At 38.8% G+C, this 21,042-nt stretch overlaps 1 protein-coding gene across 2 annotated transcripts in view; it reads left to right on the top strand.

Moving 5' to 3' along the window:
- The first annotated feature begins 301 nt into the window (after positions 1–301).
- Positions 302–21,042, top strand: part of LOC149770188 (phospholipase A and acyltransferase 3-like) — a 42,875-nt gene continuing 22,134 nt past the window's right edge. The window contains exons 1-2 of one of the 2 annotated variants that reach the window (XM_089949262.1): positions 302–420; positions 19,299–19,391. In XM_089949262.1, the coding sequence (XP_089805388.1) occupies positions 417–420; positions 19,299–19,391 (97 nt within the window). In that variant the 5' untranslated portion in view covers positions 302–416. Of the gene's footprint in view, positions 421–14,954; positions 15,104–19,298; positions 19,392–21,042 lie in introns of those variants that run through there. The other variant, XM_089949261.1, reaches the window with a different exon arrangement.

Genomic DNA, 21,042 nt, shown 5'->3' with positions numbered 1-21,042 from the left:
ATACAGGTACTACTAGGCCGTTAACACATCTACTAAGCAGGAAATACAGATACTACTAGGACCTTAAGACATTTACTAAGGAGAAAATACAGGTACTACTATCCCCTTGACACATTTACTACGGTGGAAATACAGGTACTACTAGGCCTTGTATAACCGCCAAAATAACAAAGGAAAAATTGTTCTCAAATAGACTTCGACTAAAAATAGAAAACTACATTCGTGAATAATGAACCGGAAATTATAATCTGATGGCCTAGAATGTTCCAACTGTCTAAACCAATTGGAATGCGGAACACGTCCTCACCCAAATTGCACAAGAGCGACACATCTTGTGGCACAAACAAACGCAGCTTATATTGGTTCCAGCTGAAATATATTTTGCTTGTAGTTTTGTATATTGGAGCAATTCTAAAATGGGTAAGTAAATACTGAAACTTGTTTTTTCTTCTGTTTTTTTAAATAAAAATTGTTACAACATCATAAGATTTAATAGGCTTCATTAGCCGTGTAAATCAGCCACCAAACATGTTTTAGCAGATTTATCGGACAAGACCGTGATTACCTTTCGAGTTACATTTCAGTTCAGTCTTTTTGTGCATTTGATGAATGTTTGTATACGTTAATCAATCTCCTTCAATATCAGGTTAATGCCATGACCTGAGAATTGATGCATATCAGGGTAGAAGTTATTAAAGAAAACAAACATTTTCTTGTCATGTACAATAAATAGCACATGCTATTTTATAGATTTTAATCTAGAAGCAAATGCGTCCCAAATTTTGCACCAGGCACATTGCACAGCAGGCTGTGAATATAAGACCTGTTGACCACTCCGGTGGTCTAGTGGTTAGAGCGTCCGCCTCGGATGCTGGAGGTCGTGGGTTCTATCTCCGGCCGAGTCATATCAAAGACTCACAAAAATGGTACTAACAGCTGCCTCGCTTGGCGCTCAGCATTAAGAGATCGGTGTTAGGACTGGTCGGCCTGGTGTCAGGATAATGTGACTGGGTGGGATATCATGCTATATGTATGCGGCATGATGCCCCAGTTCTAGACATCACAATAAACTGTCACACTGCTGACATCGTAGCGACATGACTGAAAAATTGTTAAAGCTACGTTACACACACACACACACACACACACACACACACACACACACACACACAAGACCTGTCCATTACAAAGCTCACACTATGCTATACCGTTTGGGGCCAAATCAATCGTTTTCGTTCAGTATAAATTTTGTTGTATGCGTATTTGTTAATATCCATTTATCTCGAATTATTAAATCTTTGGCTTGCATTTTGACCTGCTGTATACACAATCCAGAGGAGTTATTGTTGGGACCACTTGCCAAAATCAGGAAAAATGTCAAGTTATTATGATATTTTTTGAGATGCCCTAACAAATCTGTTTTGTTACGATTATCAGATTTATTGAATGGACAAACATTTCAGGATGCCAGAAGGAATTTTTTCCTTTCTGGGAAAAAATTGTTTCCATTAACAATTCGTGTTAGAGCATTTTGTCTCCAATCTAGTCTGTGAGAGGCGGTAATAAACAAGCCAATCCATTTTCAAAGCAAACTCTAAAGTAAATGTAAATCAGTTGCATATTTAGTTCTCTGTAAATCTACTAACATAAGGCTCATCCTTGCAAATTAGCGGTTGCGGGTGGGGGGTAAGAAGGGGTGGGTGGCGCGGGCGCGAAATGTTCCTGTGAGACTTATTGGATTAGGATCACAATTGTTTTCATATAGAGCCTTTACATCTGGCTTTTAGTACTGAACATTCCAACTCTTAATAAATCATATGTTAAAATAAATTAATTGATTCACATATTTCACTTTCAGATAAGTAACAATGCCTCATTACTCGCTTTGCACTGTCGCCGAAAACACGTAGGCAATCACACCATAATGCTCATATTCTAAAGAATAAACAGTTACTTTTAAATCAGTACCAAAACCATGCATAATTCTAACCGGATGGCGTAGAATGTTCCAAATGCCTAAACCAATTGTAACCAGATGCTTCGGGCAGATGGGGCTCGTTAATCTTGGGTGGTCGCCCATCTAGGAGAAGGTAAACTCCGATTTCAAACCTTGGCTGCGTTGCGACTATACCCTCTCATGGGAAAGGCTAAGGGAGTAAACCCCAACAGAAAATCCGGAGCCATAACGTATCGGCTTGTTCTTTCCCTTGGATCCATCAGCTGCGTGGAGGGGGGGGGGGATCAACTGCATGGGCAACAGTTGATTCTCCATATCACCCTGCACAAGCTTGCGTCCTGGAGTGGACACTCCAGCTTCGCTCCACAGTGTCGACACAACAGGGGAAGCAGAAGTTTACCGGTTATAAGTCGCCGCTCGATTGGCGTAGAGCCAGACGCCATGGATTGCTTCTGGCGGTGGGAGAGACCAACAGGTTTCACTGCACAGCTACCGCCCGCCTCAAACTGGGCAGCCCCCAGCCAATAAGGTACCGTCCCGCCACAGTTCGCCTGCCTTGCTGGGTGCGTAAGGCTTAAGGTACGTGAGTACCTGACAAGCGGACTGCAACTACTGCACCAAGAAATAACAAAAGAAAACCAATACGGAAACCTCCAATCCTCAAGCTAGGTACCTGGAATGTCCGGACCATGCTGACTGGGCATTCAGATGATCTCCAGGCAATCAGCGATGTTCAAAAGACTTTAGTCATCAACGACAAACTTGCAAGACTCCAGGTCTTCTCGCTACAAGAGACACGACTACCAGATTCCGGGTCCCTTTGAGAAAAGAACTACAATTCGTCTGACAAGGAAAGAGCGCCGATGAAGCCAGAGAGGTTGGTGTCGGATTCTCTGTCAGGAACACTCTAGTGGGGATGATAGAACTCTGCCAACAAGGAAGTGGAAGACACCTATCCCTCCGACTCCACACCACAAACGGGCCTGTCAACCTGATCAGCGTTTACGCTCCCACACTAAGCGCCTCAACATACACTAGGGATGAGTTTTACGATGAGTTAAACTCGCTCATCGACACAATTCTCAAGGAAGAGAATTTGATTTTGCTGGCCGACTTCAATGCTCGGGTGGGTGCCGACCATGATTCTTTGCCCTCTTGTCGTGGCAAGTTTGGCGTTGGAAGATGAATGAGAATGGGCAGCGCCTTCTAGAGATGTGCTCGTACCACGACATCAGCATCACCAATTCATTTCTTTTTCAGATAAAGACACAGCATAAAGTGTCTTGGAGGCATCCCAGGTCTAAACACTGGCACCAGCTGTACTTGATCATTACAACACGGTTAGCCATGAAGGGTCTGCTTCTTACCCGTACCTTCTACAGTGCTGACTGAAACACCGACCACTCGCTGGTGTGATGCAAAATGAAGTTTCAGCCGAAGAAGATCGACCGCTCTAGGCAAGAGGGTAAACCACGCATAGATATGAGCAAAACGTCATATCCAGACAAGGCTGAGGAATTCACCTACGCTCTTTCCAAGACGTTTGAGTAAGAACCTCCCAACGGCAGTGCCAAAGAAAGATGGGATCACATCAGAGAGACTGAGTACAGCACAGCCACACGGGTCTTTGGTGAGAAGCAAGCAAAGAACAATTACTGGTTTGAGGCTAACTCCGCCAGCCATAGAAGAGCGTCGCAGTGCTCACCTGCAATATAAACGTTACCCCTGTCAGAAGACACTACAGGCATACAGGTCTACCAGAGGCAAAGTGCAGAGATTAGCACGGCAGTGTGCCAGTGAATACTGGCTTCAGCTCTGTCAGAGCATCCAGTCAGCAGCAGATATCGAAAACATCAGAGGCATGTACAATGGCATTAAGAAAGCTAAAATTGGATGCCCTCCAAAACTGCTAAGCATGATCCTGTCCTTCCACGATGACATGAAAGGCACTGTGCAGTACAGTGGTTCAACATCCGACCCCTTTGACATCCGCAGTGGAGTGAAACAGGGCTTCGTACTTGCTTCCACGCTCTGCGGCATCTTCTTCGCAGTCCTGCTTTAGCACGCCTTTGCGACGTCCACAGAAGGGATCTACCTGCACACGCGATCAGACGGCAGACTGTTCAAGAGCAAAGTGCGTGAAGTCACCATCAGGGACATGCTCTTCGCAGACGATCCTGCTCTAGCCACCCACACAGAAGCTGAGCTACAGAGCCTAATGGGCCTCTTTTCTAAAGCATGCGATGAGTTTGGGTTGACCATAAGCCTAAATAAAGCAAACTTGATGGTTCAGGACGCGGACTACCCAAGCATCATCATCAACAAATACGAACTTGAGATGGTCAGTCAGTTCAGGTACTTCGGCTCTACCATCACTAACAACCTTTCGCTCGATGCTGAGCTCAACAAGCGGATCGGAAAAGCATCAACAACTCTGTCCCGTTTGTCGCAGAGAGTGTGGAACAACAGCATGCTTACCCTGAACACTAAGATCACATTGTACCGTGCCTGCGTGCTAAGCACTCTCCTGTACGCCAGTGAAACCTGGACTCTATACGCCTCACAAGAGAAAAGACTAAGCGCCTTTCACATACGATGCCTCCGACGCATACTCGGGATCACCTGGAGCGATCGATTAACAAACAACGAGGTGCTTGAACGTGCCAAGATTCCCAGCATGGTCACACTCCTCTGCCAACGTCGCATCAGATGGCTGGGCCATGTACGTCTGATGGATGACGGACGGATCCCCAAAGACATTCTTTATTCGAAACTCGCCTCTGGCAAAAGGTCGATCGAACGGCCACATCTCCGCTTCAAGGATGTCTGCAAGCGCGACATGAAAGCCCTTGACATCGATGTCAACACCTGGGAAGAGCTCACTCTAGACAGATCAAGCTGGCGACATATTCCGATCAATGGTCTGAAAGCCGGCGAGGATAAGCTACGCTTGCTAGCTGATGAAAAACGGTCGCAGAGGAAGAATCAGCAGCTCCAACCAACACCAGATACAACCTTCAAGTTCAGCAAGTGCAACAAGGACTGCCACTCCCATGTTGGCCTACATAGCCACAGCAGACACTGCACAAGCACCAAGCAGGAAATCTCTCGTGGGCTCACTTCCATCGTCTTTCGAGACTAACGGATGCCAACACACACAAGCCATGCAATTATAGCGTCTGGTCATTTAATTACGTAGTGTAAAACAGGTAACGAAACTCAATGAACAATCTAAAAATGTAGCGAATGAAACATGTAAGAGACATTTAGTCATTTCAAGGAAATTTGGCAAAATGTGGAAGCTGAATTGCGTACACGGTACACACAACGCACATGATGCATACACGGATCAGCAGTCATTCACATCATTAGTGGACGCAGCCTAAAACGGAACATTATACCTACAGTCTTAGATAAAGCTGATACATAAACATCTATGTCTGTTCAAACTCCAGAGCAGTTAGAGGTACCGTATATGAGGCAATGAGTACTTAAGAAAAAATATCCTTGTACTACAAGACTGGTGGTAATGTTAATATTAATTTTTAAAATATAAAATTTGTTTGTAGATTTCTCAGCTCCACATATGTAACATTTAAGCTCCAAGCAGTATTATAAATGAATTAGACTGTACACATTTTGTTGTTGCAACTTTAGGGAAACATGTTTGCCTTTGCAAGGTAGACATTAGGATGGAGTATGGAACACCACAGACGATTTGATGTTAATTGTTTTTCATTTTCTTCTGTGACCTATATGAATCATTCCGTACCCTGATGAGGGTTTGGGACGAAGCCAGTTTGTGTACGTGCCCAAGTTGACTGTTTCCCTATTTAAAAAAAACCCATGAAATTGTTACCTTCCATCAACTGTTAGAATGTTTGTGCATACATATATGTCTTTATAATCTAAATGTATTTAATTAGGATGAAATATATGGACTTAATTATTGCAGACTATGTAGATAAGAACGTGAAGTTAAATTAATCGTGATGATGTTACACAAATGCCGAAATTATGTACTGTAAATATTGAGAAAATGAATAGCTGAGCAGAATAATTCAATTAAAACATCTTGTTTGAAATTTTAAAGGTTTAAATAGTTAATTCTAGAAATGTTGAAAAGTGACACAACTTAGGTCTGACATTGTCGAGTTAATTCTCCTCCTCTACGTTATTTTGTAACTATGAATTCAATAGAAAGTGTGTGCCTAAAATATCATAAAATGTCACAGTCAAGCTACAGAGCTAATGAGGAATTGACCGTTGGAACAGTGACTGTAATTTGAGAAGACTGAAAAATGAGAGAATTTCTTAAACGAATTTAGATAGAAGTGTAACAAGTGAAAAAAGGCTCAGTTTCAACAAATTTCATCTTAAGTTTTTATATGGGCAACTGGTACGAAATACCGTCACACTTTATTATGTTTCCTTCCCACTGAAACCTAAACTTACATATCTCACATGTCAACTTCCTCAAGTTTCATAGTCTATAATCCATGCAATGTTATTGCCTGGTGCAATTCATTACATAGTGCAAGACAAGTAGTAAAATTCTTTGAACAATTTAAACATGTAATGAATGAAACCTGTGAAAGGAGTTTTGTTATTTTAAAGTAATTGTGCAAAATGTGCATACAAAAGTTATTAAAGAGTATATATGAAGTACAGTATACAGACACTGACCAGCAATCGTTCACTGCATTCATGAAAACAAGTTAAAAAAGGAACATTCATAATACTCTGTTGTTTAAGACTGAGATAAAGTTCATACATCTTCTCTACCTGTAAAAGCTCCACTTGTGCGACTGACACGTGGGGAAATCTGCGATGTTCCTTCGTCTAGAAGCACAACTTATGCGGGTGTACTATCCATAACATTGGTTCAACAAGAAAACACAAACAGGACTTCAAGAAAACAACAGTTTGTTTTCGCTTGAAGACTGCTGATATTGTTAATATTAACGTATAAAATATTTAATATGTTTGTGGCTGTTCAAATTCCGCGTGTGTAACATTCTAACACCAGGTAGAATCATTGAGAATGAATGAGACTAAACATATTGTGTTGTAGCAAGTATAAGAAACATGTTAACCTTTGCTAGAAAGACATTAGGATGGTGCAAACAACACAGTAGACGTTGCAAATTTCATTCATTCTATTCTGTAACCTGTGAGAACCATTCCTTATCCTGCTGCAGTTTTGTTGTCCACGTCAAAATTGAATACATCCCCAATTATAACTTAACTAACTTAAATGTCTGTAAATGGGATGAAATATATTGACTTAAATATTGCAGCCGGTGTAGATAACAATGGGAAGGTGTGAAAGTAAGGTAATCATCATTATATTACGAAAATAATGTAAATATTGTAGAACTGAATAGCCGAGTAAAATAATTCAATTAAAACACCTTGTTTAAAATTGCAAAGTTTTAAGTTGTTCATTTCAATATGGTCAAGAAATGTCACAACTCTGTCATTGCTGAGTTAACTCCCTATCTTATACCAATGTTCTTTTTGTGTTGTATGTGATCCTGAGCATCGACACAACTGATCCATTGGGACATCTGTTTCAGCTGTAGAAATTAGAAAACATTTTATAATTTTATAGTTTACTTTAATATCCCTCTTATTTTCCAGCCCGTTAAAGTATTGGAAGTTTGCAAATGCGCTAGATTCCGATCTTATTGCATTAAATATTCTAAACAAATAGAATTTTCGACGGTGTTGTTTTGGGTATGATAAATGTAACTGTACAAATAGGGTATCCGCCATAACATCACAATCACTATACCAATCAGGTGAATGAATGTACGAAAATGTGCCTAGCAATGAGGTCATGTAGAAGTCGAATATATTTCTGCCACGAGTTGGCAAGTAGGCTATTTGTTCAAAGCCATGGACATTCATAATGTCAGTAAGTAGCTGGTCTACTAAATTACCAGACGTTTTCCCTAATTTGCATGTTCTATTTGTCCAATTAATGTTATTAAAATTACAAATATATGTGGGGTTTATTTCTGTTCTTATCAGATTTTTTCTCAAGCTGCTGTTTCAGCAAGAGAATGTCGTAACTGCGTCACTGTGACTGCTTATACCAACTGCCTTTTTAGTGGGATTATCTGTTCTCTACCATTTAGGTCCACGCAGATTCTGAAGCATTGTCAAATTGGTATTTGCATAATATCTTTATATATTAGTAATACATGTAATGTTCTATCATTCAAATGTACATTATAATTACATTTCTCCTGAAATAGCTCAGAGGCGGTGACTGAGGTATCAAAGTTAATGTCATGGAGAGCAACAAATATCTGGTTTTTCAACATGTAGAAAATAAGGTAAATCTAAATCGTTTTGGTTTCCTTCCCTTTTTAATATTAAATGAATTTTTTGTTTGAATGGATGGGTTGTTTTCAAAGAAAGAGTTAGAGATATTTATATTGTCAAATTTACGACATATCCAAGTACACGATACAGCTTGAATTACATTATTCTCTAAATTAGCTATGTATGAGTAGTCATTGTGTATCCAAACTTGGCACGAGTCACAATGCACAGCTTGGTCCGAATGTAAGACGTGTCCATTACAAAGTTCACACTCTGCTATACGGTTTGGGGCCAAAGCAATCGTTTTCGTCTAATATTAATATTTTGTTACGCATATTTGTTGATATCCACGTACCATTAATTATTCAATTTTTGGCTCGCATTGACCTGATTTAAACACAATCCACAGCGATCATTGTTGGGACCACTTGCCAAAATCTGGAAAAAAGTCAAGTTCCTATGATATTATTTGAAATGCCCTAACAAACCAGTTTTGTTACGATTATCCGATTTATTTAAATGGACAAATATTGCAGGATGCCAGAAGGGATGATTTGTTTAAATAAATTGTCCATCTACAATTCATGTGAGAGCATTTTATCTCCATTCTAGTCTGTGAGAAACAGTCTTGAGAATTGATTCTGTCACAACTAAAAGCATATGTGGCATCTAAACAGTCATTTCTCATTTCTCTACAGTGCCCATCACCACGGAGACTGTTCTAAAAAGAGCACAAAAATGCTTGTGACCCAGCTTATATTTCGACACACTTTCAGTAAAAGGTTACGCAACAAGTGCAGTTTTGGTAATTTTATTAAGAACAATTTACAGTTAATTATAAATGCATTTTGGTGATCGTTTTCTTTTTGCATGTACGAATTTTGATAGGATGAGCAGGCTGTTAAATGGAATGTGACAAGGTGAAATTGGCTCATGGTCTGAAAACATGTTAAAATTAAGTTCTTCAAAATTATTCAAGAATTTAATGTACTTTTGTAAGAGATGTACAAAGTCGACATTCCTTTAACCTTGAAATATGTGTGTCTGCCAAATTTTGTATCTTTAAAAAGCTGGCCATTGTCTATTTTATAATGGTTGTTCCTAAATGCATGTAATTGTATTAGTTAGATCTCCCAATTATGTGTCCATGCGATGTTCGTAGAACCAACTAAAGAGGATAGTAAGGTGCACAGTTACCATAATCAAAAGCAAAGACCACTCTATCATGTATTACACAATCTGGATATTTTGCAACTCATTTATTAAAGTTGCCAGTAATAAAAATAATCATCAAACATATTTAAAGTGTCCACCAATTGTTTGTAGATATCTCTTTGAAATACAGTATACATATTACAGCCCTTAGACAAAATATAACTAAACTACAAATTCACATCATGTTTAAATGGAAAACAATCCGTGATCAAATTTCATCAAAACAAAATAACCATGAATACTTGTAACAATATGTATACCATTAACTGTTCTATTGTTAATGAAGATGATTTAGAAACACAACAGACACCTTTCAAAAATCGACGAAGAGAATGTTGAAATTCTGAATACATTTCTAAAACACAGACATTTTTCATTTAAGAATTGAATGAAGCTCTAATAAAAAAAATGAATGCTCAAGATCTTCGTGTTAATATCCATAAGCGTGGTAGCTTCCAGTAGACAATGCTCAGACTTACAGAAGTTGCCGTTGTCTGAACGTTTATCACACAAGTTTGAGTCTGTGATACATTTTCTGAACAGATTCTTCACAATGAATACTCTGACAGATAACTCATTTGAGCTGGAATTTATTCTGCTTATATTGGACTGCTTTGATTAAGTGACCCTGTTCATTGTTGGTGGTATGAATTTAATAAGAATCAGAACATTGTATTTTTTCCCAAATAAATGCAGAGGATGGCTTAAAACAGATTTTACCACTGGACAGCAGGGAAATTAATAAACCACTGGACAGCAGGGCAAGCTCACGTGGAAATTAATAAGCCACTGGACAGCAGGGCAAGCTCACGTGGAAATCAATAAGCCACTGGACAGCAGGGCAAGCTCACGTGGAAATTAATAAGCCACTGGAAAGCAGGGCAAGCTCACGTGGAAATTAAAAAGCCACTGGGCAGCAGGGCGAGCTCACGTGGAAATTGATAAGCCACTGGACAGCAGGGCAAGCTCACGTGGAAATCAATAACCCACTGGACAGCAGGGCAAGCTCACGTGGAAATTAATAAGCCACTGGACAGCAGTGCAAGCTCACGTGGAAATTAATAAGCCACTGGACAGCAGATCAGGTTCACGTGTAAATTAATAAGCCACTGGACAGCAGTGCAAGCTCACGTGGAAATTAATAAGCCACTGGACAGCAGATCAGGTTCACGTGGAAATTAATAAGCCACTGGACAGCAGGGCAAGCTCACGTGTAAATTAATAAGCCACTGGACAGCAGTGCAAGCTCACGTGGAAATTAATAAGCCACTGGACAGCAGGGCAAGCTCACGTGGAAATTAATAAGCCACTGGACAGCAGATCAGGTTCACGTGGAAATTAATAAGCCACTGGACAGCAGGGCAAGCTCACGTGGAAATTAATAAGCCACTGGACAGCAGGGCAAGCTCACGTGTAAATTAATAAGCCACTGGACAGCAGGGCAAGCTCACGTGGAAATTAATAAGCCACTGGAAAGCAGGGCAAGCTCACGTGTAAATTAATAAGCCACTGGACAGCAGGGCAAGCTCACGTGGAAATTAATAAGCCACTGGACAGCAGGGCAAGCTTACGTGGAAATTAATAAGCCACTGGAAAGCAGGGCAAGCTCACGTGGAAATTAATAAGCCACTGGACAGCAGGGCAAGCTCACGTGGAAATTAATAAGCCACTGGAAAGCAGGGCAAGCTCACGTGTAAATTAATAAGCCACTGGACAGCAGGGCAAGCTCACGTGGAAATTAATAAGCCACTGGACAGCAGGGCAAGCTCACGTGTAAATTAATAAGCCACTGGACAGCAGGGCAAGCTCACGTGGAAATTAATAAGCCACTGGACAGCAGGGCAAGCTCACGTGTAAATTAATAAGCCACTGGACAGCAGGGCAAGCTCACGTGGAAATTAATAAGCCACTGGAAAGCAGGGCAAGCTCACGTGTAAATTAATAAGCCACTGGACAGCAGGGCAAGCTCACGTGGAAATTAATAAGCCACTGGACAGCAGGGCAAGCTCACGTGGAAATTAATAAGCCACTGGACAGCAGGGCAAGCTTACGTGGAAATTAATAAGCCACTGGAAAGCAGGGCAAGCTCACGTGGAAATTAATAAGCCACTGGACAGCAGGGCAAGCTCACGTGGAAATTAATAAGCCACTGGACAGCAGTGCAAGCTCACGTGGAAATTAATAAGCCACTGGACAGCAGATCAGGTTCACGTGGAAATTAATAAGCCACTGGACAGCAGGGCAAGCTCACGTGTAAATTAATAAGCCACTGGACAGCAGGGCAAGCTCACGTGGAAATTAATAAGCCACTGGAAAGCAGGGCAAGCTTACGTGTAAATTAATAAGCCACTGGACAGCAGGGCAAGCTCACGTGGAAATTAATAAGCCACTGGACAGCAGGGCAAGGTCGCGTGGAAATTAATAAGCCACTGGAAAGCAGGGCAAGCTTACGTGGAAATTAATAAGCCACTGGACAGCAGGGCAAGCTCACGTGGAAATTAATAAGCCACTGGACAGCAGGGCAAGCTCACGTGTAAATTAATAAGCCACTGGACAGCAGGGCAAGCTCACGTGGAAATTAATAAGCCACTGGACAGCAGGGCAAGCTCACGTGTAAATTAATAAGCCACTGGACAGCAGGGCAAGCTCACGTGGAAATTAATAAGCCACTGGAAAGCAGGGCAAGCTCACGTGTAAATTAATAAGCCACTGGACAGCAGGGCAAGCTCACGTGGAAATTAATAAGCCACTGGACAGCAGGGCAAGCTCACGTGGAAATTAATAAGCCACTGGACAGCAGGGCAAGCTTACGTGGAAATTAATAAGCCACTGGAAAGCAGGGCAAGCTCACGTGGAAATTAATAAGCCACTGGACAGCAGGGCAAGCTCACGTGGAAATTAATAAGCCACTGGACAGCAGTGCAAGCTCACGTGGAAATTAATAAGCCACTGGACAGCAGATCAGGTTCACGTGGAAATTAATAAGCCACTGGACAGCAGGGCAAGCTCACGTGTAAATTAATAAGCCACTGGACAGCAGGGCAAGCTCACGTGGAAATTAATAAGCCACTGGAAAGCAGGGCAAGCTTACGTGTAAATTAATAAGCCACTGGACAGCAGGGCAAGCTCACGTGGAAATTAATAAGCCACTGGACAGCAGGGCAAGGTCGCGTGGAAATTAATAAGCCACTGGAAAGCAGGGCAAGCTTACGTGGAAATTAATAAGCCACTGGACAGCAGGGCAAGCTCACGTGGAAATTAATAAACCCAGCAGAAATTCAGCTGCATCCCCGCATCCTAATAAAAGTAATTTAGTGAGCGTGTTCAATTTTAGCATTCTAAAAATATGTTCGAGAAAACAATTCACTTTGGAAAACTGGACCTGTTGTCCTGCGGCTGTCATTATTGACTGACCCTCCTCAAGACCTACATTCCACGTATGGGTGGGCCAGCAGCAATGTCGACCACAATAATAATTATTATTATTTTCTTTTTGTTTACACGTATATTGATGACATGTTGTTTAATGATATTGTGTAAAAAATAATCAGTACTCTGTACGAAAGGTAAGCTGTCAATCTGCTATTTGTATATTGATTCTTTGCTAAAAATATACAAATGGCCACACATTACTTCAATGAGTCAGTAGAATTTAAATTTAGAAGGAAAATAAAAATGTCTCTGTAAATATACATTCTACTTCTTCTTTCATTACAGTTTTTCAAGTAAATATCAATGTAAGTTTTTATTATGAAATTATAAATGTAATTATGACAATACAAATTTCAACAAGGGCCCCTTCTCATAAAAAATGCCCCCACCCCCGTAAGAAATTTTAGTTGGAACACTGAATAGGCTGATGTTTTAAAAACTGCTGATGAATTAATTTACCATTTGACCGCATACCGTACTACAAATGTTTTAGTCCTTTACATATTCATTTGGAAATTTTGTACTTCCAGCGCGAAAAATATTGCTTACTTTCAGAAGTTTTATTAATGACTTTGCACCTATTTCTGAGTGATGTGATTGAACAATAAGGAATAGTCGAGCTTGGCACCACAAACAATTTTGTACTGCGGTAGACAGCGGTATTTCTGAACATATCGCGGTACGTACCACGGTACACCTCAATTATAATCGGTACTAGCAATTGAATGTTCTAGGACAGGCGACTAACACTTTTAAAAAAAAAAAGATTACGTCTGTCAAGAGCTGGAAAAAATATTTTCATATGATTTAAGGTAAAATAACGCCATATTATGTTCATTATATTATTTCTAAAAGAATAATTATCTTGAGATAAAGAACAACAACAAAAACTATTCGGGTCAAAAGAAAATCTCAGCCCCCCCCCCCCCCCCGATTTGTTTTATATGGTTAGTACATTTTAGTAAATACATTTGCTATGTGTATGCTAATTGTAGAATAATGCGAATCTAAAAAGTTTAGCGAAAGTAGGATACTTAAGCTTACGCTATAGCAGACAACTTGTGAAAGACATTGTACTGATATTAGAAAGCTTGTTGATAAAAGTAGGAAGTGTTGACACGTAGTTTACTAGCTACACTATTGACATAATAGGCAGCGAACACCGGAGCATGGTATTTACCAGAGATGGCCAATACACATAAAACACACTCAACAAACAAGAAAATATTGAGTGGGCTTGAGTAATTAAGTAAAATTCAAAAAAAAAAAGAAAAAAAAAAAGGGCTCTCCTCAGAATCTTACAATGATTCGTAGTCTTACAAAGGAATACCTGTATGGTACGATTCTAAGTCTTAAAATATGTAACAGAAAGAAAATGAAACCAACAATTTAAGTACAATCAACAAGTAATTTTTATCCATACGATTCAAAATGAAAATTCAAATGACATTTACAATATTGTGAATTAAATTCCAAATAATCCTAAATGACCTATGAGAAGTTCAAAAATAAAGAATGTTACGAATGAATTCCAATACTTTTGAATGTGTTGGTATTATAGGATTAAATGATCATGGTTGGGTATTTATCGATGTGTAAATTTTACCTAATCACTCACAAAGTACATAAAGTCCTTATAATTCCAATTTACTTCATTTCTAACATCAGATCAGCGGATTTAACCAACGAAACATTCACTTTTATGTACATCGACGTTTTCATTCATTAGCCTCTTAACTGCGAGAGAATACATAGCCCTATCTTCGCTAGCCAAGATTCATTGATCGATTCTTTATACAGTGATACGGGGAAGAATGTCATAGCGGGTCATGCCATTGATATACTGTTATGATCATTATTTTAATACATAAAAAATGGTTGTTGCGGTTAAACTAGGAATATTCCTTTTTTTGTTGAAAATTACGCTTGCGTGTGGCACGTGTTGTTATAGCAACGTTTTTGTTACTTTCTACGCATTTCGATCTTTCAAGAGCAAAATCGTGTCCATTTTTAGTGACATCCCTTGGTTGACATATGACCATGACCTTTAATAACCGCTGCTGTAACATATTGTCGCGGTGAAATGCAATAATTTCCGAAGATTAGCTTCTGAAACCTGATATATACCATCTTCAGCAAAAAGGGCGAGTGTTGGAATGCAGGAAGGTCTGTGCAATTACATTGTTTTAACTTCTAGTGGTCCATTTTAAGCTGTGGCTTGTCATTTTTGATCAGAAATCACAGGAGTGGGTGGGTGGGAGCTTGTTATTATTATTAGGGGTGCAAGGCGTTGATATAGATAAAACTTAACATTAAATGATCTGGTAACAGGGAACCAAAAGTAGTCCGCAGAATTTATCTATGTGTAAAACATTCCAGATCAGTATCACGTGACTGTTTACATCCAATCAAAGCGCAGAAAACGCAGTCAGTTTATAAAAATGATGCACTCAAGAATGTCTTAGAATGTGTTCACTTCTATCCAAAGTAAAATATTAATCCAAAGGTCAATGAGCACTTTATTATGTGTGTGTGTGTGTGTGTGTGTGTGTGTGATTTGGATTTTTAAGGTAGCTTTAACGATTCTTCAGTCATATCGCTATTACGTCTGCAGTTCACAGTGATGTCTGGCGCGGGTGTTACGAAACACGCAAATCCACCCAAATCCACTCAAATCCACACCAAATCCACACCCTAGTACAATCTTTCGACTTTAATCACAAAATATCAATCCGTGTTGTTGAAAGGTTGAGCGTGACCTTAGAATAGATATTTTGTTGAACATGTGGCTCTGATTTTGTATAGAAATAGAACAGTGAAGAATTAAAGCATATAATTAAAACTATACAACAGTGTATAATATGTATATGTATCTTATTAAGTACGTCTTCATGCCTGCCTATACAAACGTCTTCCATACTGGCAAATAAGTCATATCAATCTTAAACAACCACCGAATTTGACAAATATGATACCAATTTAAAGGTTTCTCGTCAGTCTAAATAGACCTAACCCAATAGAACTGTGTAAAACTGCACAATAAAAAAATAACTCGATTTGTGGAAAAAGATTTGTTTTAATTATTTTTTTTAAAAAATGGGGGGTGTTGAGGTACCGTTGCAATTTAGAGTTGAGACGACAGACAAAATGCGATTTGGTGTGGATTTGGGTGGATTTGGTGTGGATTTGGGTGTTTCGTAACACCGTCTAGCTCTGGGGCATCATGCCACAGACATGGAGCAACATGTCCCACCCAGTCACATTATCCTGACACCAAGCCGACCAGTCCTAACACTAACCTCTCAATGCTGAGCGCCTAGCGAGGCAGCTGTAAGTACCAATTTTAGAAGTCTTTATGATTCGGCCGGGGTTTGAACCTGCGACCTCCCGCATCTGAGGCGGACGCTCTAGCCACCGAGCACTTTAGTAATTCCAAAGAATAGTTTAGGTAACACAACTGTAAACTCTGATCACATATGGATTCCCACAGACTGATCTGTTCATAAAAACTATCTTCATACATATTTTCAGTTGATTTATGTCATAAAAGAATGTGAAGCAATCCAATGGAGAAAACTGGTCTAATTGTAAAAACGACTGGCTTTGAACTCAAATGCTACGTAAATATTGTTTAGAACTTACATTCATTGACAAAAGTTCATCACACAATATAAATTAAATATACCTAATAGTGTATTTGTCACATTAACATACACCAGAAAATAACTTTACAAAATAAAATATTTTAATAGGAAATTTGTCAAAAAGTTATATTTGACCCGAATATATTTCACAACATTCTATTTGGCCACCACATTAGCATACGTCACACCTGTCAAAAAGTTGTCAAAAGAATAATAAATATAATTATATTTATAGTATTCAAAATTAATTTATCACAAATAAAACTGGTTTTTTTTAAAAATAATAATAACATTTTTAATTATTTCGTCTTGAAAAATAAAAACATACTGCTAGTATCATTCAATTTGTAACAAGATTACTCAGGAAATTTCGTACATTCCTTTTTGACAGAATCTACCAAAGAATCAGTACAATGAAAAAGTACTGTACTTCACACAACCAAGAAAAATGCCGCGGTAAAATGGTATGTGTGTAATACCGCCCACCTCTAATAAATAGACTGAGATGAATATTGTCTGCATTCAAAAGGATAAATCAGCGCCATGGTTTTCACAGATGGCATCTGATCTTCAAACTGTATAAAACTTTTTCAAACTTGCAAACGTAACTTCTTGATTGGAGTAAATGAACTTAACAATGCTTTTCTTTCATTTTACTAAACGTTAGTATGTTGGGGCATATTGGATACCCCAACTTTCTTAAGTATAACTTCCAACAGTTCTAGGAGACAATATAATTTTGAGCATTGTGATTAACATCATGAAATTCTCTTTCATCAAGGTGTTTGTTGATAGGTCTGTCCTAACTAAAGTATACTATCCTAAAGACAAACTTTTTTTCTGGTGCAGTTTGGAGGCTTAATTATATTTATAAGTGCTTCACTTTCTGAACCTCTTTCCACATATATTTTCTGCAGTGAATGTATCACCAGAACCATTTGATTGCATTTATTATTTGTGTTCCAGCTCCTATGGATTCCATTAATTTGTTTAATGCCAAATCCATTTCAAATCTTCAAAGATGAAACAATTATTTGCAAAAAGTGGACTATTTGCTCTCACAGAATCAGTTATGTCAATGAGTTGATGCATGTTCATTGTCGTATGTCCTGTCCGGCTTGGAAAGTTCTCAAGAAACTTAAAAAAGGCATTTCTTTCCACATTCTACTCGATCCATTGCCTGAGTCACACATTACACATATATCCCTATTGAAAATGTCACTGGAATTTCAGTGTAATTCACTGAAATGCTCTTATTTTACCAAGATATTCATACTTGCCAAATCTCAGTGATATTTCACTGATATTTCACAAAGATTTTGCCAAAATTTCGGAGATTTTCTGATTAAAATTTCACTGAAATTTTATTGAAAAATATCAGTGAGAAACAGTACTTCATTTGAGAAAAACTAAAAAGGTCAAAGAAAATTTCTTCACAGGGTTCATGATAGCCATGTAAATGCAGAGAAACATCCGACACTGGTCAAATATCATTGCATTATTCTCCTGATTATTCTCTTTATTCCTCTCTTGAAATGCCACGAGCACGTCTTTTGGTGCACTGAGACCATTTTGGGTATTTGACATGTACACTGTCCGTGAACAGTGCATGGACTCGAGTCTGTGAAGACCACGAGAAACGACAGAATTGACCTGTCTCCGGTTGAATAAAAGATTCTGTTGTCAGGGAAGGGTTTAGAACAGGCATCGACAATGATAACGTTGACAACAACTTTGCCATTTGCAACACTATCAGCACGCCAGACTGCATCGTTGACGGTGCACTTATGAAATAATGTGACTATGTTTGGCCCCGAAAATAACCTTACAAACTTTTCTGCAAAACCTGAATAGGTGACTGAGAGGAGTCGCATCTGAAAACGACAATGAGCCTTCAAGGATTTTTTTCTAGACACAATGCAAATCCATGGTTAAAATCTGGCTTTAAATTTTGTCTAGCAGCGCCATTCTTTTCAGGTCTGTTAGGTATACCAGCTGGTTGTGGGTTCATGAAAGCAATCTGCACACGTGGATGTGATAGATACTGGATATGATCTGCATGTTCATTTGCATCCTTGTTGGTCAGTGGATCTCCCATTATCATCACTTTATCTGGTGGACCCAATAATCATTATGGCAACGTCAACGTTGTAGAGAATTACTTCGATTTCCTTTCCGCTGATGGAATAATATGCGTTGCGGATTAGGCCATGGTGTTTAGATAGTAATCAAAACGCAGGTGCTTGATTGTGTGGGTGTGTTTGATAGTATATGTGATGTGTTGTATTCTAGAACAAATGTTTAATATTGCCATTCGCATTTGTTCCTATAAAACTTTTGACCCCATAAACATTTTTTACATTATAAGCAGTTTCAGCCTCATAATACCATACATTTATGGACCATTCTAACATAGGATCTCATGTATGATCCAATATCGCCCCCTAGATGTTAACCTACAGAGTGATGTTGATTCCCATATGACTCCCCAATGCCCACGTTAACTACTAGCGTTGATTTTGTCAAGTTTTTCCACGATGTGTCTTCATGGATAGTGGATGATAGCTTGGAAATATTTTGTTTTGCTGTATATTTCCTATTGAATAGATATTCTGTTTTACAATCTCTCATACATACAGTGGTCAGCTAATGTTTTGTTAAGTAATACTTAAAACTGATGTTTCAGTTATCACTGTCTTTACTTTCTTTTTACTAAGATGGCTTTGTTAGAGTGGAAGACCTTCGTCCTGACATGGGAGACCTAATAGAAATTTACCATGGCATATACAAGCACTGGGCTGTTTATATTGGTAAGTTTATACGTTTTAACCCATTTGTATCAATGATAACACCTGCATTTAGAAAATGTATGTGGTAGTTTTGTTTTGCATAAAGCAAACATATCTTGAGAGACCACACACCTCGTGCCAACAAGATGTGGTCTTCACGATAGTTATGTATACGAAGGAAAAGTTTTAAAGGATGAAACTTAAAAATAAAAAATTGGATTAAATATATTTGACTTTTTGTTCAAATTACTTGTTAAAATCTTATATTCATTCAGTTAAGCAATTTATTATATTGCATGAAAAATACATTGATATTAAATATTTACATTTTTATTTTTGAAGTTCACATGTAGACTATCAGCATACGAATCGTAAATTTTAATTAGTTTCAAATTTACTTATCCAGTCCAAAATGTTAGCTATGATACGACATAAACAATTGATAAACAGAAGGATGTAAGATATGTATAGAAGTGAAACTGTATTTGTACAAACTTTAATAATAGTAGCATTAATAAAGCAACAATGACAATACGCCTTCGCAATAAGTATAGTGTTACGGCGGTGCTCTACAGTTACGTAAGTAGTTATATGTGGCTATCGGGTACAATATGGGTTTATAAAGAGCAAATATATGGGGCATAAGGGGAATTTAACATGGGTATGGCACTTAGGGGCATAAGCAGAAATTAACATGGGTGACATCACGGTAGTGGACACTGGGGAAAAATGGGAATAGTGTTACAAGTGGCTGCTCTCAGTCAGGTGGGAACTTAGTAACAGTGTTCGAGTTGACCTCAATAAGCGCAACTGTAGGTAGGTATTGAAAAGTTTATGTGAAATGTTATAGGGGCAAGGGTTTTTATAGGGATAAAGGGGTTGATTTGGTCGTCCAATATACACATACACAAACAAGCATACACTTATACAACATAAAAACAAAATATATTTTAACAATCAGTATATCTGTACGAGACAATTGAGTGGCCCTGAAAAGGACCATTGGGCTTTTGTTAACCAAATCCAGTTAACTTACGGAGCATGGCACTGGTCTTCCTCTTTGTTATACTTTGTCTGACAACCCGACCGTACATCAAGACTGTCTTCAGATAGCCTTGCCTGTCCACATAAATCCTTCTTTTCCAAATACCCACATATGTTATCTTTGTGATAGCCCTTGACGATTTTGCATACATGGGGCAGTCAAGGCTGAACAACTCAACGTTTGTACACATCTTGTCATGAGAACAGGTGAAATTAACGAGGTGAGCCATGGGTATTATATCTAAGGGCGGATCGAACCGTAGTGACATCTTTATCCAATTCAAAAGCGCATTACAAAGTTCAGGCACAGCGTGGAGTCTTTCTTCCAGTCAGAAGATAGCTGCATGTGATGTTACATACCCTATATTGGTGCACTAGCATCCGTGCGCATTGAATTGATGCGATATAGCATGGCAGAAACATAGAAGACGATTTATTGCTTTCAGAAAATCAGTTCTCTCATTCTTAACCTGTTTATTCTGTTAAGTCTGATGATGATGTATCAAAGTGAGTGTCAAGAATCAACCGAGTTGCTCGTTTTGAAGCCTGTAAATTCTGTCTATAGTAAAGGTTATACAGGAAATTTATGTGCATTTACTCATCTTAAATTAAATATAAATTGTTGTTG

The sequence above is a fragment of the Sinohyriopsis cumingii genome, unplaced genomic scaffold, assembly GCF_028554795.1.
Source record: "Sinohyriopsis cumingii isolate HCF-2022 unplaced genomic scaffold, ASM2855479v2 utg002490l, whole genome shotgun sequence".
NCBI lineage: Eukaryota > Metazoa > Mollusca > Bivalvia > Unionida > Unionidae > Sinohyriopsis > Sinohyriopsis cumingii.
This window is presented reverse-complemented; position numbering and strand designations above follow the sequence as displayed.